This window comes from Stenella coeruleoalba, assembly GCF_951394435.1.
Source record: "Stenella coeruleoalba genome assembly, chromosome: 21".
Lineage (NCBI taxonomy): Eukaryota > Metazoa > Chordata > Mammalia > Artiodactyla > Delphinidae > Stenella > Stenella coeruleoalba.
This window is the reverse complement of record NC_137167.1, coordinates 19,131,838-19,150,501: the sequence shown is the minus strand read 5'-3', so window position 1 is coordinate 19,150,501 and position 18,664 is coordinate 19,131,838. Positions and strand designations below refer to the sequence as shown.

Sequence of the window (18,664 nt, the reverse complement as noted above, 5' to 3'; positions counted from 1 at the left end):
AGACAGATGGGGACTTACCAGCACAGTCAGCAATCTACTGGCTTCCTAAACTGGAAGTCTATCAGTGGCCTTCTTTAAAGAACACTAAGGAGATGGTGGTCCTATCTCCAGAAGTTCCTGGCTGGACCCACAGCCCGACAACTGGGGTCTTGTCATCCCAAGACCCCACTCAACAGAGGCAGCTATAGTTGCTCACACTTTGCAGCCTGATCCCATGGTGCCAGCACAGAGGCGGGGCCTCAAAACCTAGTTAACAGTACTAATCAAGCCAACAAGTAGCTAAATTAGGTTTTAGGCTTCTATTTGGGAACTACTTTGCCGTGTTAGCTTGGTTTTCAATGCAGGCTAAATTGATACTAAAGCTTATTCAATTCACCATGGTGTTCCCTCCAATTTATAAAAGCCAATAGCAATTAAGTGTGTACACAATGACATTTCAAAATTAAACAAGCTAATTTAGGAGATGTGCAATTTTAAGTAACTTAGAGCCACGTTAGAAAACTCTTTGACTCCTCCCTCCCCATCAAAGGGTAAAGAGGGCTGAAGTTGGTAAATATTCACTATACCGTACAAAATTTCTGTTAGTTATACGTAACTGATCGCCAATTACTAAAAGCTATGATTTGGTCGGAAGAATATCAATGGGCTTCTTTTTTTTTTTTTTTTTTTTTTTGGCGGTACGCGGGCCTCTCACTGTTGCGGCCTCTCCCGTTGCGGAGCACAGGCTCCGGACGCGCAGGCTCAGCGGCCATGGCTCACGGGCCCAGCCGCTCTGCGGCATGTGGGCTCCCGGACCGGGGCACGAACCCGTGTCCCCTGCATCGGCAGGTGGACTCTCAACCACTGAGCCACCAGGGAAGCCCCTCAAGGGGCTTCTTGCAGACAAAAGCAATGTCAAAGAGATTGGTCCATTAAATAAATGGCAGTTGAAGTGGTAGGATCTCAGGTGTGTGGTCCTGGGGTGGCATGCTTCAGGCGCAACTGATATTATTTGGAATGTGCCATGAGGATTGAGTATATGTGGAGACATCTCTTTTATTTTATAGGACGGTATTCATACGGTAGGCTGCCAGGTGAATATCCTCAACAGTAGATTTGTTTCCATTTAGATTGTACTATTGATATATTTCTGAGCTGTAAAGCTTCCTAAATAAAAAGGCAGTTTAAATTAGGTAAGTGTGAAATGTATGCTTTTGGTAGGTGAGATACATATGCATACCACACTATTATAAGTCGTATTAAAATTTATTTTAAAAATACATGGTCATGTTAGAAAGCATATTTTACAGTGGTAAAGCAGCAGCAGTTTGTATTCATTACAAATTCTAAAAAATAATCCAACTTTATAAGTAATGAGGAACACTGATTATCATTAAAGACATTTAAATTTAAAGGTACCTACTACACAAAAAAATCTCTATATTCGCCCAAGACCAATGTATCTGTTGGTTTTTACAGACATAGAATTTCTGCAGGGCTTTAGGCCCTATCAACAGCTTCTATTAAGTACAATGATAACAAAATAAAGCAATGAAACAATTGGGCACCAAAGATGAAGAGCCTGTTAACCAGGCACGGGCCAGAGAAACCTGTCCTGTTGGCAACACAAGGTTCTTGACCAACTGAGCCGAGGCCCACGCACTTTCCTGCCCAAGGCTCTTAGTGCTGGTGCAGAAACTGCAGTGGTGCCAGTTCCGGGAAGCAGCCATCCTTTCCATGAGTCATAGAGGTTCCTTGGTCCTTATCATTTACCTTGTACTCATGGGCTATTTGGGGCTGAAATTAAGGACCCCAGACTACCTTAGTTTCATGTGAAGTCTTTCACTTCCTATCCTACCCTGTCATCACAAGCCCCCACCAACGGGGTAGCTATAGACGCTCATACTTTGCAGTCTGCCTGACCCAGGGTCTTGGTTATGAACCCCATGGAGCTGCTGTCAGTGGTCAGTGAAGGCTCTTTAAGGCCAGAGATTATGGCAGTGGCTTCAGCCGTGATGAATAAAAGCGAAGACAGTGCTCCCAGCAAACAGGGTTGCCATTGGGTTGAGCCATAACAAAATGCATTTGAAATGAACATGACTAAACTGTGTACGTACGAACAATAATGAATGTTATGAAAACCAACCACTAAACCAACAACCACAACAGTAACAGATCAGGCCTCTCAAAATTCAGAAACCAGAAAGCCATTAAAAAATGTTTAAATATGATATACAAGGAGATAAAAAAAAACCTCAGCTAAACAACAAAGTCAAGCAACCTCATTTTCACATCTACGTGTCTGAAAAATGACCTGTGATGGCATTAGTTCCTACATGAACTTTGGTACTTCTTCCCTTGATATTTTAGGACAAGTTAGAAAACGTAGGTAGAAAATATACAGAGAAGGCACTATTTTGGCACTAGTCAAAAACCAAAAACAAACCAAAAAACCCAGTTAATCACAACCCCCCAAGAAATTCACACTAATCATGTGAATATTAATAGTCCATAATGCACACTCTAAACCCAATCCTTTAAAATTCTGTGGACATTGTGTTTTTAGTTTGAATTGTACTGTCGCTTGAAGCACATCAGGAGAAGCCCAGACAGAGAACATCAGAAGCAACATCACAGGTAAGTCAGAGTTGGAATCTTGGCACAATTTTATCATGTGGTTTATAATCTCAGAATGTGATCTAAGAGGAAAAAAAAGCTAAGACTAAACTGCTCCCTCTGGCACTACCAGCATTGGCGGGCGATTACTTTTCCTTATTCTCCCTGCATTCAAATATGTTTCGAAAATAGTTTGGTAAATACAGATTCTAATTCAAAAGATTTTAACGTCTACCTGTAAATACCCAGGACTTAGAAGATATTTTGGCTAATATTTAAAATAAAAGAAGTTTAAAAATCTTTTATTCAGAAAAATTTGAAGAAGACAGGCCCTTGTCTTTTAAAGGAAGGTAGTTCTGAAACATATTTTCTACCAAGTGTGGTTGATGACAGTAAAGTTTTATAGATATCATCATTAGTTTTTCATTAATGTATATAATACCTCAAATGATGTTTTGGTCTTTTCTTGATAGTCATCTCTGGGGAAAATGTGATTAAGCAGTACTCTGTTTCAGCATACATCAGAAGTTCTAAGTTTTCTCATAAATACTTTTGAAACTTGGATTTGCATAGCTACCTAGTTAAATGTAGGGTAGGCATGGCCTTTGTATGTTATTCACAAATCATCTTTCTTTTTTAAGAGTATAAAATAAAGGTGCTATTATTAAAGTCTTTCACTGAGAATATTCAGAGAGCATATTTCCTAGGGCAAAAAAGAAAGGTAATTCAAGCTGTTTTTACTCAGTCACAATTAAGAGAACGTATATGTATTTTTTAATTTCTGAAAAGGACTTTATATAAGTGTGACTGATTACTAGTAAAACCTGTACAGAACATTTTGGCAATCCTAGGAAAGTAAAAACAAAATTTTGTTCAAAAGGTTATAAATTCAAATGCAGGGACAGAGAGGTGATAAAAGACCTGGTAGTACTGGCTTTTCCTAATAAGCACAAACCAAGACAGAAATGTCAGAAAAGGTGCAGCAGAAGCAATAAACAGAAATCCCCCAATGCCCCCGCCCCCAACTCCATTTCAGATTATAACGCTCCCGGTATAATGTACCAGACTTCAGTGATTTCATATTAGAAACATTATAAATATATCTTTCTTAAAGAATCTATCTATAGAAAATATTACACATATAAAATCGCTATATATTTCAAAATAGTTTAAAACCTAAAAATTTTGCATAAGCATACCTATCAATATAAAACATTATTTTTCCTCCATCAGTTGGGTTTTTAAAATCTAGACAACAGTATTATTTCCAAACCCCATCCTAAACCCAGCTGACTTCTACACTGACGTTTGAAATATACACACACATATATATACGTGTATCTGTACACACTCACACATACATACGAACATACATTTGAGTTTTCACAGAAAAAAAGCATAGTCACTGACAAAGCATCTTTTCATAGATATTTGTATTTGTAAAGTGTTTCAAGGTAGAAAAATAATTTTTAACTAAATTCTGCTCCTAATTGAACACAGTGGGCATAATAGTTTTAGCTGCCTGTCATGTTCTAAGCAAATTTCTTGATATTGTTACAGTAAAAGTTTTAATATTCACATATGAAATTCTTCATGTTCCCTGTGTGAAGGGCCTGTTCTAGGATGATTTCAGAAAAAAAGGCTTCTCAGGATACGGCAAATAACAGCAAGGACTTATGATTAGGCCCACAGTGCTTACAGAAATACTCTACCCCTTGCATAGCCAACTCTTCCTCTCCAGTAAAACATGCAGCTTAAAAGAATTCTGGGCTTCAGATTTTACCGTGTGCACCCTGGAAATTGTGGAATGTTAGTACTGAGTCCTATGTCAGAGATGCTACAACACTAGCAGCCAGAAACCCAGGCCTTCTACCTGTTTATTGGATATTTAATCACAATAAACTCCTCAACAATCATAACTTGCTTTTTAATGAAAAAAATAAAGTGACATCTCTTGGAAAAGCTGTCAGAAAATAAATGTTTTCCTTGCCTTTGGAGTAAGCGGGTCACCTGGGCTTGATAATGTTCTTCCTGGAAATAGAACCCATACATATGTAAGTGTTTAGACTCAGTCTCATCTAGTGAACCATATAATTATTTGTAAGAAAAATAATTAATGAGAAGCAAAACACACTGCAGATAAGTAGTCCACTATTAGAGAACCCTATAAAGTAAAATACAGTAATTATAGAATCTTACATTTAAAAACAAACTATTTACTCATACAAAGGTTATTGTGTTTCTATGGCTTTAATTCAATTTGGTTAATTTTTCAGCTTGACGTTTTAAACGATCATGTATTTTACCAAAATATTCTATTCCCCGACCACTGATGGGTTTTTGTAGAATACTAGAGCTTGTATCAATTGGTTTAGTGTGGTCATTTAAAAATAAATGAAATAAAAAGTGCTAAACAATTTATGGGATGGGGGAAGAAAAACATCCCTGTTTCCAAAAGAAACATCAGAGGCAAATTAGATCTGAACCCCTAAAATTGGGTCAAATGCCCTTTAATAACCGAATAGGCACTTTAAAATCAGAATAGGGGAATTTTCGTTCCTTGTATCCCTTCATTTTTTCCTTCTTTTTTGCATATAGTAGAAAGAGAATTTGCTACTGAGTTAGAAAAAAAAGTTGAACTGTGATTGTTTATTAAGTAATGGAAAAAAGTATGAATCATTCCACCAATTGTGTGATCTGGGAGATTCTACTGGCTTATTTTAACTGACTTTTAAAACAGGGGTGCTTGGGGTCTACTTGTCCAAGCACAAGTCTACTCTGATCTTCAAACATATCCTTATCTCTGCCACTTACATGAGCTTCCTGCCCATGGGGACCACGCTCACTCTCTAGCACAAAGGGTCCCAAGTGGATCACACTACCTCTCCCAAGCCTCTGACTGGACTGGGACAGGGCAGGGGGGAATATATCATTCACAGAAGGTGAAGGCCTCACATTTAAGGACCACTGTTCTCAAAGAAGACAGCAGTTCAAAGGGGTGCCTGACATCTGATGACACAGAGGGCCACTCCTGCCCTGCGCAGCCCGGCAGACACGAACACTCCTATTGGCGAAGGTTTTAGCAAACTGTCACACCTCACGGAAGAAAAATCTGTACTAAACCCACTGCTGGCATTTGTAAGTTGTAGAAAAGGCTCATTTCCTATCCCCTCCTCTTACTCCAGACCAATGACAGACACTGTGATGGGTAAATGCATTTTTAGCATGTTCTAACTTGACATTAATAAAGCCTAATAAGGAAAAGCAACAGCTATTTCCCCAACCACACCCAGCACATACAAAATATTTTTCTATTCCGTGATTATCTCCATTTCAGTATGTGCAGTATATGCTACCGATTAATGACAACACTGGAAAAATGCAATACAATAATAGTAAAACACCAACAACTTTTAACATTGATATTCCCCAACATATACAAACATACACACACACACTCCCACAATCCCACTATTTGGGGGACATTCATCACCGAGGAGCGAGCTCAGGGTGTTTTCCCTGGATGCATAATTCACCATCTGAGGAGGTGCTGTCCAGGTGAGTAAGTATAAATTAGGGTGAACTGTGTCTGCAGCAAACCGATGACAACCTAGCATGACGATGACGTCCGTCATGGTTCACTCCATGTAGGATATGTACGTGAAGACTGTGGACCAGTTCTGCTCGTGCAGGTACTAGCATTCACTTGTCTTTTCATGGAATATGAAAGGTAAACTCAGGTTTCTTTGGTGATGGTCATTTGCTTGAATGGCAGATTTTTCTTCTGTTGCTGCATTAATGTTGTCTGAATAAATATCTTCATCGTCATCGTCATCCCTCGAATTACCCTCCAGGCTGTGTCTAATGCCATAAGCGAAGTAAATCAGGAAACCTTTTAGAGAAAAAAATCAGTGTCTTAGGTGTGTCAGAAAATGGCTGTTTGTATATGGAAAATTTAATACAGAACTTAATAGTGCCTTTTGCCTTCTCTTTCTGTGCTGTTTCAGAAGGACAGAATGCAAGTACAGGATATCCCATAAAAGGTCCCTGACAAACATCTTCCCAATAGAATGTGCTTCTTCCTTTTAACCTGCAATCTTTATATGCGTGGTTTTTTCAATAAATATTTTTCAGATGTTTATGTAGAAAAAAATTTTTTTTACTTTCTCAACACTCAACACTACACTAAACAAAAGGATCTGTGGGGAAAAATCTCATATACATCCCCCAAAACAAGTGGCGGGTTAACAAAGACACAGTCGGATATTTTGGAAAGCATGCCCTGTGTGAACAGGAAACACGGGTGTGCCTTACACACGTTACTGTCACCAGGAGAGGATGAAAAACTGTGTACTAAGCCGACTGTTTATTATCAGCCATGCTGACTGGGGATCAGAGGGAAACGTTTGAAGTATTCTCGCAAGATACGTAGGCATTTTGCTGTATTGTAGCTATATTTTAAAAAATTGGTTGAGCGTTTTGGGTTGATGTGAAATGCATTATAATTTTCCCATGTAAAATCATGGGAAGCAGGCTACCAATGAGTATTTCGGTAAGTCCAGTTATTAGGAGTGATTCTATTTCCTCTCGTGTCCTTCGAGGTTTGAAGATCCAACCCTCCTTGTCCTCAAATAAAGGTACTGTTATCACCATTTTACAAAGAAACTGAGGCACAGAAGCAGGGGTATAACATGGCCTAGGTGACACAGCTAATACATGGCAGGGGTGGATTGAAACGTGGAGAGCCTGGCTCTGTAGTTCATGCTCTTCACCAAGGTCAAGTACATGATTAAACCTCAGTGAGCTACAACTTGAAGAAAGAAGCAGTGGCTTTTGGAAAGGCAGGACGGGTAGAGAAGCTCTCCACCAGATTACAAAGAGATTCTTCTGGGCTCAGAGTAGGGGAGAGAGTTCTATGGTCCTGTTCCCCGGGGCTTTGGGCTCAGCTTCCTGGCAGCACCTGGGGAGGTGGCGCGATCACAAAGGAATGGCTTTGTGGTACATTATGGAGGGCAGAGCCGACGGGCAAGTGATTCCCGTCAGGATCCTGGCCCTGATGCAACAGAGCCACCTATCAGAAGCAGCCACAGTGACAGAGAGAATACTCCAGAGTAACCTCCGTGGACGGATAGCCTTTGATGCACCCCAATTCCTTGACACAGTGTCAGATCCCCCAAATATGGGCAAAACTCTAGTGTGGGGATGGGTGGGGATGGGCAAAACTGACTAGGTTAAATCTCCTATCAACTCAAGTGGGTTGGTGGCTTGAGACTGAAAGTAAGTTAATTTACAGCCACAAAAGAGATTCATTCGTTCATAATAAGAGATTCGTTCTTATTAAGCCAATGGGAGGACTGTCAAAAAGCATCAACTCTCAAACTCCTCAGGCCACCAAAACCAACGCAGACTTAGCTCTCATTTCTCACTGCTTCACCTTTCAGCCACTTCAGTTCATATTTTTAAAGACAGTTGGTGCTCAGTGCTTTAGTTACAACAAAGTTAAACTCTTCATTTCTAAGTCAATTTTCACATAGGAAACTGAAGAAGTCATGATGGAGAACAGTGCAGAATAGATATAAATAAGCTCACTTATGTTGTTTAATGCCAAATTCCACCCCAAGGCATTCTGATATCAGAAAAGAAATTTCTTGATATAAGCACATTCAAAATGTTGCCAGAAATCCACTGGTACTCTGGAAGGAACTGGCTTTGGAATCAGACTCTAGGGCTGCCATTTGCAATTTAGATCCCTTGACTTTTAGGGGCTTCATTTTTCTCACTCAAGAAGTTAGAAAAAATAGGACCTATAGAGTTTTACAGGGCTACTGGGAGAACTGAATTTTCCAAAAGTATCTGGAAAAGTAAGCACTCAGATGTTCTAAAAATTGGGAAAGGAAGAAACTGAAAAAAAAGTCTTTATTTCTAGGAAGGGGGAGTGGATGCATTTCTCTAATCACAGTGCATGACATTGGAAAAAGAGAGCCCACGTTCAGAAAGCAAAAACATCAAAAGACCTACCAAGCGCCATCCAAATGCTAAATCTGATCCAGGTGTCTGCACTCAACTGGACCATCAAGTAAATGTTCACCAGGATGCTGAAGGCTGGCAAAAATGGTAAGAATGGAACCTAAGGGGGGAAATATCTTCTTAAATATACTCAAATTTTGAAAGCACATTCCCCAAATTATTTCGACATGGTGGCAACTAATTTGACATACTTTCACACTGCGTCAGTAAGTTTATATTCTCACAAAAAGGACAACCTGAATAAAGGCCACTCATCTTGAGAATACTAAAAGGAGCACCATATTTCACATTGTTTACTGCAGCCCAAAGCAACAGAGGATTTATCCAGCCCGCTACCACCTGCATCATCACCAAGATGCGATTGGCTTCAAGGTTTAGTTTACTTTAGGGTGTACCGGTTTAGTTCAGATATCAACAGGGCATGCCTCTGGAACTGGCTACTCATGGTATCTCAGGGGGATCCTACTCTTAGTTCAAATGGGACAAGATAATTTCACTTGCAGTGGAAGGGCTTTTGGTGGAAATAATCTTCCTGGGAGGGTACTGAATTTCCAAAATAAAATATTCTAGTTATTCCTCTGATACTTCAGAATATTGGACAAGAAATTTGTTTACTATTATATAGAATAATGTGATAGGGGCACATTCAAGTTTTTGAAAAGAATACTTTAGACAAAAAGGAGCATCTCAAAGAATTGTGACACTCTTGTTCATTGGTTAACGTCATCAGAAGTGCTTTTTTTTTTTAAAGAAACAATTCACAAAAACTAATGTACAAGAGAAAATGTGCATAATATTTAGGCAATCCTCACGACACGTACCATAAAGGCTACTTTTTGCTGATTCTGAGGCTGCCTCCAAATGATGAGCACGATGGCAACGCAGAGAACAAGCAACAGCACAAGAAGAGCGAGGCTCCACGCTTCCAGCCTGGCAATCGTGTGGACTCCGTGCGTGGTCAAAATACTCAGGCCCAAAATGAGAAATGCTGCAGAGGTGACATGTTCGGGAAACAAAATCAGCACACGCCCTTCACTCAGACCCCTATGTTCAAAGAGTCTATTTTGATAAGACATCAAGTTCTTTCTAGATCTGCTCTGCCAAATACTAAAATTCTTCATTTTTATTCTGGGAAGAAATGGCTAATTTCTCTGATTTAAGAAACACAGCTCGCTTACTCATGACTGTCTCCCCTTAGAAGCCAGCCTCCCCTCTGGGCACTACCATCTTGCCTTTCGGCTCATGGGCTACAGTCTCAGATGAGATCACGTGGATTGATGGGATGTTGTCCGGGGTGGCTACTTCCCTTTTTTCAAATGGGAAAAGCAGGTCTGTTCATGTTCAGCTGTTGTAAACACTGACTGTTTATGTAAACAAATAATATATGATCTGCACCTTTTCTCCCTATTTCAGAGAGCGACATCACCGCCCACCCACCCTTCTCTGACCATCAAGTCTGCATTAGGGGTCCCTCCTATGTGCTCTCAGAGAAACCTGCACTGCTCTTAGCTTGCCGCCAACAGTCCTGTTCTGCAAAACCCAGTGAGAGCAAGGACCATCCCTCTTGATATCCCAAGTACCCAGCAGAGTTCTGGCCACACTAATGATGCTCAATAAGTGCTTCTGAAAATATGCATGATTACGTAACTGTGGGTGAGCAAACAGGATCTGCTATATTGCCTCGCAGTCTCCTTGGGTCTCCGTTCAGTTACTGCCAGGTGTACTTTGCTTCACACAGGAAGCACCCTCGCAGCTGACAAAATGGACCCATTTTGTACTTCTGCCACTCTCGCCTTAGGGAATTTCTTCCTTTCTTCTTCAATTACCAAGATATAAGCAATTTATCCTGCTAATACAGAGATGAGCTCAATGACCAGTGACCAGTTAGGTTCAAATCTCAGGACTGAGGGTAGTGCTAACATATTCTTTCATCCTCTTTCACATCATACCTGCTCTACCTACATATACCTGCTGGGTCTTTATAATGTACACAGTTGAAGGGGACTTACCAAGGAATCCTACCAGAAAGCTCACGAGAGAAGCCGACTGTTTTGTGGGCAGAAGCGAGGGGCTGAAGAGGGTTCGCAGGCTGAAGCCCTGTCCTGGCGGCCCAGTGACCTGGGACTCGCTTTTAGAGGCAGTGTTGGCACACGATCCCAGAGCTTCTTTCTCAGGACAATATTTGGGCTGCTCGTAAGATAAGCCAGGCTGGTACCTATTCCCAAATAAAGGCATGTGTCTTTATTCTCAACGGACACTTGGTCCAAATGAAACGAGCATCTGAAACTCTAAGAGAGACATTTCCATTCACAGCTGGTGCAGTAAATCCACACGTCTTGTGGCTGCAGCCCCAGAATGTACTGACGCAAGCCACACACCTGCTCAGTAGAATATCTGCAGCAACTCTGAATTTCCTCTGATAGCCACTTGATTAGAAAGTTATGTACATTAGATGCCGAAGAGAGTTACATTTTATTTTATTTTTTTAAACATCTTTATTGGGGTATAATTGCTTTACAATGGTGTGTTAGTTTCTGCTTTATAACAAAGTGAATCAGTTATACATATACATATGTTCCCATATCTCTTCCCTCTTGTGTCTCCCTCCCTCCCACCCTCCCTATCCCACCCCTCCAGGCAGTCACAAAGCACCTAGCTGATCTCCCTGTGCTATGCAGCTGCTTCCCACTAGCTATCTACCTTACGTTTGGTAGTGTATATATGTCCATGCCTCTCTCTCGCTTTGTCACAGCTCACGCTTCCGCCTCCCCATATCCTCAAGTCTGTTCTCCAGTAGGTCTGTGTCTTTATTCCTGTCTTACCCCTAGGTTCTTCATGACACTTTTTTTTCTTAAATCCCATATAGAAGTGTTAGTATACGGTATTTGTCTTTCTCTTTCTGACTTACTTCACTCTGTATGACAGACTCTAGGTCTATCCACCTCATTACAAATAGCTCAATTTCGTTTCTTTTTATGGCTGAGTAATATTCCATTGTATATATGTGCCACTCTTCTTTATCCATTCATCCGATGATGGGCACTTAGGTTGTTTCCATCTGCTGGCTATTGTAAATAGAGCTGCAATGAACATTTTGGTACATGACTCTTTTTGAATTTTGGTTTTCTCAGGGTATATGCCCAGTAGTGGGATTGCTGGGTCATATGGTAGTTCTATGTGTAGTTTTTTAAGGAACTTCCATACTGTTCTCCATAGTGGCTGAACCAATTCACATTCCCACCAGCAGTGCAAGAGTGTTCCCTTTTCACCACATCCTTTCCAGCATTTATTGTTTCTAGATTTTTTGATGATGGCCATTCTGACTGGTGTGAGATGATATCTCGTTGAGAGTTACATTTTAAAATGAGGCAAGTGTGACAACAGGATAATTATTCTGGAAATATCTATGTCCAAAGGAGATGCAGTTCACAAAAACAGCACAGAAACTCTGGTTAAATATCAGCTACAGAGTAACATACAGCCTTCGGTTTGGCCTTCAAAGGCCTCACTGCAACCTGTCTCTCTGGCCTCATCTCCCTCATCTCATACAGCCACCTCCCACCCATTCTCCTCTATCACTGATCCCCTTCCCCTTTAGCTGGCATCAAGATATCAGCCTGCTTCAATTCCTAGTATCTGCCCAGTCTCCCCAGTGTGGTCTTTTCCCTCTGAGCAGCCTTTGGTTAAACTTAAAAGTAACATTTGTCCCCCATCCAAAGAAGAAATATGCTCACTGAGAAAAAAATACACAAAAAGGGGTACGCAGAAGAAAACTGAAGCCACCCATTACACCACAACTCAGTATGAATCACTGCTAGCATTTTGGTACAATTTCAGCCAGGTATAAATGCAAATATGTGTATATATATGCAAAAATCATTTCTTCGTGTAAATGTATGTTATAAATAAATTCAGATGCTACATATAGCTTTGCATCCAGAAACTGATATATTTCTCCATATATTTCTCCATATAATTAAGTATCATTTTATTTGCTGTTAGAAGAGTCAAATGATAAATGTACCCTTCTTTATTTAACTATTCTTTTTTTTATTGAAGTGTAGTTGATTTACAATGTTGTGTTAGTTTCTGGTATACAGCAAAGTGTCTGTGTGTGTGTGTGTGTGTGTATATATATATATATATATATATATATATATATTCTCTTTTTCATATTCTTTTCCATTATGGTTATTTTAGGATATTGAATATAGTTCCCTGTGCTACACAGTAGGACCTTGTCGATTATCTATTTTATTAACTATTCTACTATTGATATTCAGCTTAGTTCGATTTTTTCACTATTGCATATATCTGTGTGTGCCTCTTTGATTAAATCTTTAGCATAAAAGCTTAGCAGCTGGATCACTGGGATTAAAAATATAGTATTCTTAAGTGTTTTTATACATTATGAGAACTTGGTGTTCACACAGATTAGGCCTACCTTTGGCCATTCTCAATTTTAGTTGATTCTTTGCTTACGGACCAAGTATGCTAATTACGCTTTGTACTCACGTTTGTATGTCTACGGCCTCTCACCTCCGTGAGACAGCTGGCTCCTTGAAAGCAAGGTCAGTGAGCCCTAATTTTCCCCGGGCCCCACATGACACACACTCTTCAGAACCACCTGGCAATGAGGACAACTCACCTGAGGATGAGAACACAGGCTGCGACCAGAGAGTAGGCCAGAAGGGTGCCGATGGACATCATGTCCACGAGGGCCTTCAGGTCAAACAGAAATGCCATCACAGCTATTGGGAAAAGAGAGAACAGGGAAGAAAACAGCCTGTGAGAAAACTCCACACAGTTGATAACTTTCAAGTCAGGGATAAGTGATGGGCACTTTTTTGTTTTAGTGCCAATGGTAAGTCAAAGTGTAGAAAGCGTATTTCTCAGTTAATGAGATGTTCTTGAGGTCATACAAACTGCTAATAGAACTTCAAAAACCCTCGGCTGTCTATCTAACAAAACACATCTACTTTGATTACTTAAAAAATATTGGCCTGACAAAGAGTGAAAATATTATATGACAGAATACTCTCCTTTGATGTTTCAGAAGGAAAACACTGCTAGGAAGTACTGGCCGGCTCCTTTTTAAAAAAACATAAAAGAATTTGAACAGAAGAGCTTTCATTATAGATGTTATATAATCATTTAAATTCCCATCTGCATTCTGAGTTATATCTTCTACAGAATAAAATAATGTCCAATTAAATTATGTTTCTGATAGTAGCTAAATTCTACTCTGATTAAAACCACACAATCTGACTAAATTTGAGCGATCTGTGACCCATCCCAGGCCCCAATAATGTTAAGAGGCAAAGTATAATTTTATACAGTTGAATAGTCAACTTGCACTTAGCAACGTTTTTTCTCCATTGAAACATCAAAATAGTGATGATATTAACTTGAATTTACCAAATAGTTGTCCCTATCATAATAAGTAGAAAACACCACATTCCACTCATGGGGTGTTCCAGACACCTCAGCAAGCTTTCTATCTCTATGATCTCCATTTATCTTCAATTCAATAATCCTGTGAGACAGGGGAAATTATTTAGATTCAGCTTTATAGCGCAGCATTTGACTGTTTTTAAACAAAACCCCAGCAATTTCACATGGTTTAACTTAACAGGATTATTATCCTCTTTTTTACAGACAGGCTGACTTAACAAGGTTACAACTAGTAGGTAGAAGCGGGGTCCCAGCTAAACCAACATGCCCGTGCCCCTTCTATCATAGCACACTGTTTCTTTAAATACACCCCATGCCTTACTTTGAAAAATCTCCATTGCTAGTATAGTTATACATCAATGAAAATTTTAATATGTTTTGTAAGAACCACAGATAACCAAAACAAGGTAGCCAAAACAGAAGAAAATGATTAATTATCCATACAAGCTCTCTGATTTAAGTTAAAAACAAGCAAAGCAAGATGAGGGACTACAGAATAACAAAATATAATATTTTAGAGCATTAAAAATGCTACAATTATCTTCTTTTAATTATTAATTTCAATATCTTATTATGCTGGCAAATTAAATTCTTCCTGAAGGAAGAAGAGTACATTTAAAAAAATTCTGAATACATAGTAGAGAATTAATGGGCAAGATTTTACTGGGAAAAAAAAGCTTTTATGGAGTAAATAAAATATGTTGTTCTTTGTCAAGATTTATGAACTATCTTTAATATCATAATGCACTGTTTAATCATAAAGTGGGCCTTAAATCATCTAGTGCAACCTTCATTTTATGGGGGCAGAAATCTAAGCACTGAGAAAATAAGTGATTTGACCTCCCAACATACATCTAATAAAGTGCCAAATTTATTACAAAACATTATAAAGTGCAGTTGTTTAGGCAAATACTTTCTGACTCTGAAAGAATCCCATTTCATACATAATTAAGCATTAGTGTTCTCTAATTTCCCCAAAACTCAGAGCCTCAACAAAATTATCATTTTTTGGTTTGAATTTCTACTACCAAGAGTGTTTATTGTTTTATCTATAAAGCTGGCTAAAGTCTTTCTCTTCCTCCATATAACAGGGGCTTTAGGCCATTCTCTTGATCTGTGAAATCTCTTTGAAAATTTCCACATGGAATAAGAATCTGGACAACTAGGGTGCCTGCTGGATGCTGGTGGGAGACCTTGACGCCCAAGGAGATGGGTGGAAACCCCACGTGAACCGGTAGAACGTAGGGGGACTGAGGGGGGAAGAGAAGTGGAGGCCGGACAGGACCAGTGCCCTGGAGGGGTGGCTGGAAGGGGGCGGGGTTCCCACACCTGGAGGGACCCTCAGGGACTCGGATCAAGGGGGAATGCGCTAAGCATTTCCCCTGCCCAATTGGCCCGGCTCTCAGGCAGGTCCTACACCCTCAGAGGGCCCCTCCAGGCCGTGTTGCTCCTGGGGGCTAGGAGGGAGGTTGGGGGAGAACAGGAGAGGCAGGCGGGAGGGGCCCTCCAGGACCAGAGGAGCAGGAGAGGAGCGGAGGGTGTTTGCCCCTCCGACTCAGACCAGGAAGCCTGCTGTGCTCTCAGGCTGGGTCCCCCACCCTCTGAGACCACAGGCACAGCCAGAACCTCTTCTGTTGAGCCTAAGCCCCACCCCCCCAAGGGCCTTTTCCAGCTCTGTGGGTCCTAAGCATAGGCCCCACCCACTGCCAAAACCCGGCCCCTGCCTAAGTCCCGCCCCCACAGCCAAGGCCTTTTCCACCTTTTTTTTTCTCCTCTTTTTTACTATTGTGGTTCTGTTTTACCTTTCAAAAGTTGTTTCACCTATATTTTTATTTTTATATTCTTTCTAACATATCTGTTAGTTTCCTAGTCTAATTTTATTTTTTACTCTTTGTTATTGTTCTCCTTTTTCTTTTTATTGCCACCCCATGCAGCTTGTGGGATCTTGGTTCATGAGCGGGGGTTGGGCTGAAGCGCCTGTGGTGGGAGCTCCAAGTCTGAACCACTGAACTAACAGAGAACCTCAGACCCCAGGGAATATTCATCAGAGTGAGGTCTCCCGGAGGTCCTCATCTCAGCACCAAGACCCAGCTCTATCCAACAGCCTACAAACACCAGTGTTGGAAGCCTCAGGCCAAACAACCAGTAAGACAAGAACACAATCCCACCTATCAAAAAAAAAAAAAAAAAATGAGACAGCAAAAAAGTATGTCACAGATGAAGGAGCAAGGTAAAAACCTACAGGACCAAATAAATGAAGAGGAAATAGGCAATCTACTTGAAAAAGAATTCAGAGTAATGAGAGTAAAGATGATCCAGAATCTCGGAAATAGAATGGAGGCACAGATTGAGAAAATACAAGAAAGGTTTAACAAAGATCTAGAAGAACTAAAGAACAAACAAACAGCGATGAACAATGCAATAACTGAAATGAAAAATACACTGAAGGAATCAATAAGAGAATAACTGAGGCAGAAGAATGAATAAGTGAGCTTGAAGACAGAATGGTAGAAATAACTGCTGAGGAGCAGAATAAAGAAAAAAGAATGAAAAGAATTGAAGACAATCTCAGAGACTTCTGGGACAACACTAAATGCATGAACGTTCAAATTATAGGGGTCCCAGAAGAAGAGGAAAAAAAAGGGTCTGAGAAAGTATTTGAAGAGATTATAGTGGAAAACTTCCCTAACGTAGGAATGGAAATAGTCACCCAAGTCCAGGAAGCACAGAGAGTCCCATACAGGATAAACCCTAGGAGAAACACACCAAGACACATATTAATCAAACTGACAAAAATTAAATTCAAAGAGAAAATATTAAAATCAGCAAGGGAAAAGCAAAAAATAACATAAAAAGAATCCCCATAAGGTTATCAGCTGATTTTTCAGCAGAAACCCTGCAGGCCAGAAGGGAGTGGCAGGATATACTTAAAGTGATGAAACAGAAAAATCTACAACCAAGATTACTCTACCCAGCAATCATTCAGATTGAATGGAGAAATCAAAAGCTTTTCAGACAAGCAAAAGCTAAGAGAATTCAGCACCACCAAACCAGCTTTACAACAAATGCGAAAGAAACTTCTCTAGGCGGGAAGAACAAGAGAAGAAAAAGACCCACAAAAACAAACCCAAAACAATTAAGAAAATGTAATAGGAACATACATATCGGTAATAACCTTGAATGTAAATGGATTAAATGCCCTAACCAAAAGACACAGACTGGCTGAATGGATACAAAAACAAGACCCATATATATGCTGTCTACAAGAGACCCATTTCAGACCTAGGGACACACATAGACTGAAAGTGAAGGGATGGAAAAAGATATTCCATGCAAATGGAAATCAAATGAAAGCTGGAGTAGCAATACTCATAGCAGATAAAATAGACTTTAAAATAAAGACTGTTATAAGAGATAAGGAAGGACACTGCACAATGATCAAGGGATCAATCCAAGAAGAAGATATAACAATTATAAATGTTTATGCACCCAACATAGGACCACCTCAATACATAAGGCAAATGCTAACAACCATGAAAGAGGAAATCGACAGTAACACAATAATAGTAGGGGACTTTAACACCTCCCACTTACACCAATGGACAGATCATCCAAACAGAAAATAACTAAGGAAACACAAGCTTTAAATGACACAACAGAGCGGATAGATTGAATTGATATTTATAGAACATTCCACCCAAAAGTGGCAGAATACATTTTCTTCTCAAGTGTACATGGAATATTCTCCAGGATAGATCATATCTTGGGTAACAAATCAAGCCTTGGAAAATTTAAGAAAACTGAAATCATATCAAGCATCTTTTCTGACCATAATACTATGAGATTGGAAATCAATTACAGGAAAAAAACTGTAAAATACATGGAGGCTAAACAGTGCACTACTAAATAACCAAGAGAGCACTGAAGGAATCAAAGAAATAAAAAAATACATAGAAACAAATGACAACAGAAACACAATGACTCAAAACCTATGGAACACAGCAAAAGCAGTTCTGAGAGGAAGTTTATAGCAGTTCAATCTCACCTCAAGAAACAAGGAAAATCTCAAATAAACAATCTAACCCTACACCTAAAGCAACTAGAGAAAGAAGAACAAAGAAAACACAAAGTCAGTAGAAGGAAAGAAATCATAAAGATCAGAGCAGGAATAAATGGACTAGAAATGAAGGAAACAATAACAAAGATCAATAAACCTGAAAGTTGGTTCTTTGAGAAGATAAACAAAATTGATAAACCCTTAGTAGAGCTATCAAGAAAAAAAGGGAGAAGACACAATTCAATAAAATTAGAAATGGAAAAGGAGAAATCACAACTGACACCGCAGAAATACAAAGGACTATAAGAGACTACTACAAACAACTATATGCCAATAAAATGGGCAGTCACGAAGAAATGGACAAATTCTTGGAAAGGTACTGAACCAGGAAGAATTAGAAACTATAAACAGACCTATCACAAGTAATGAAATTGAAACTGTAATTAAAAATCTTCCAACAAACAAAAGTCCAGGACCAGATGGCTTCACAGGTGAATTCTATCAAACATTTAGAGAAGAGCTAACACCGAT

At 39.7% G+C, this 18,664-nt stretch overlaps 1 protein-coding gene across 7 annotated transcripts in view; it reads right to left on the bottom strand.

The window, feature by feature from the left end:
• Positions 1 to 1,237: 1,237 nt before the first annotated feature.
• The window catches only part of SLC7A2 (solute carrier family 7 member 2), a 73,932-nt gene continuing 56,505 nt past the window's right edge, over positions 1,238 to 18,664 (bottom strand). For all 7 annotated transcript variants that reach the window (XM_079909510.1, XM_079909506.1, XM_079909505.1 and 4 more), the window contains exons 8-12: positions 13,271 to 13,373; positions 10,632 to 10,837; positions 9,444 to 9,610; positions 8,614 to 8,722; positions 1,238 to 6,487 (exon numbers count right to left, since the gene is read on the bottom strand). In XM_079909510.1, coding sequence (XP_079765636.1) covers positions 6,291 to 6,487; positions 8,614 to 8,722; positions 9,444 to 9,610; positions 10,632 to 10,837; positions 13,271 to 13,373 — 782 coding nt within the window. In that variant the 3' untranslated portion in view covers positions 1,238 to 6,290. The remainder of the gene's footprint in view (positions 6,488 to 8,613; positions 8,723 to 9,443; positions 9,611 to 10,631; positions 10,838 to 13,270; positions 13,374 to 18,664) is intronic.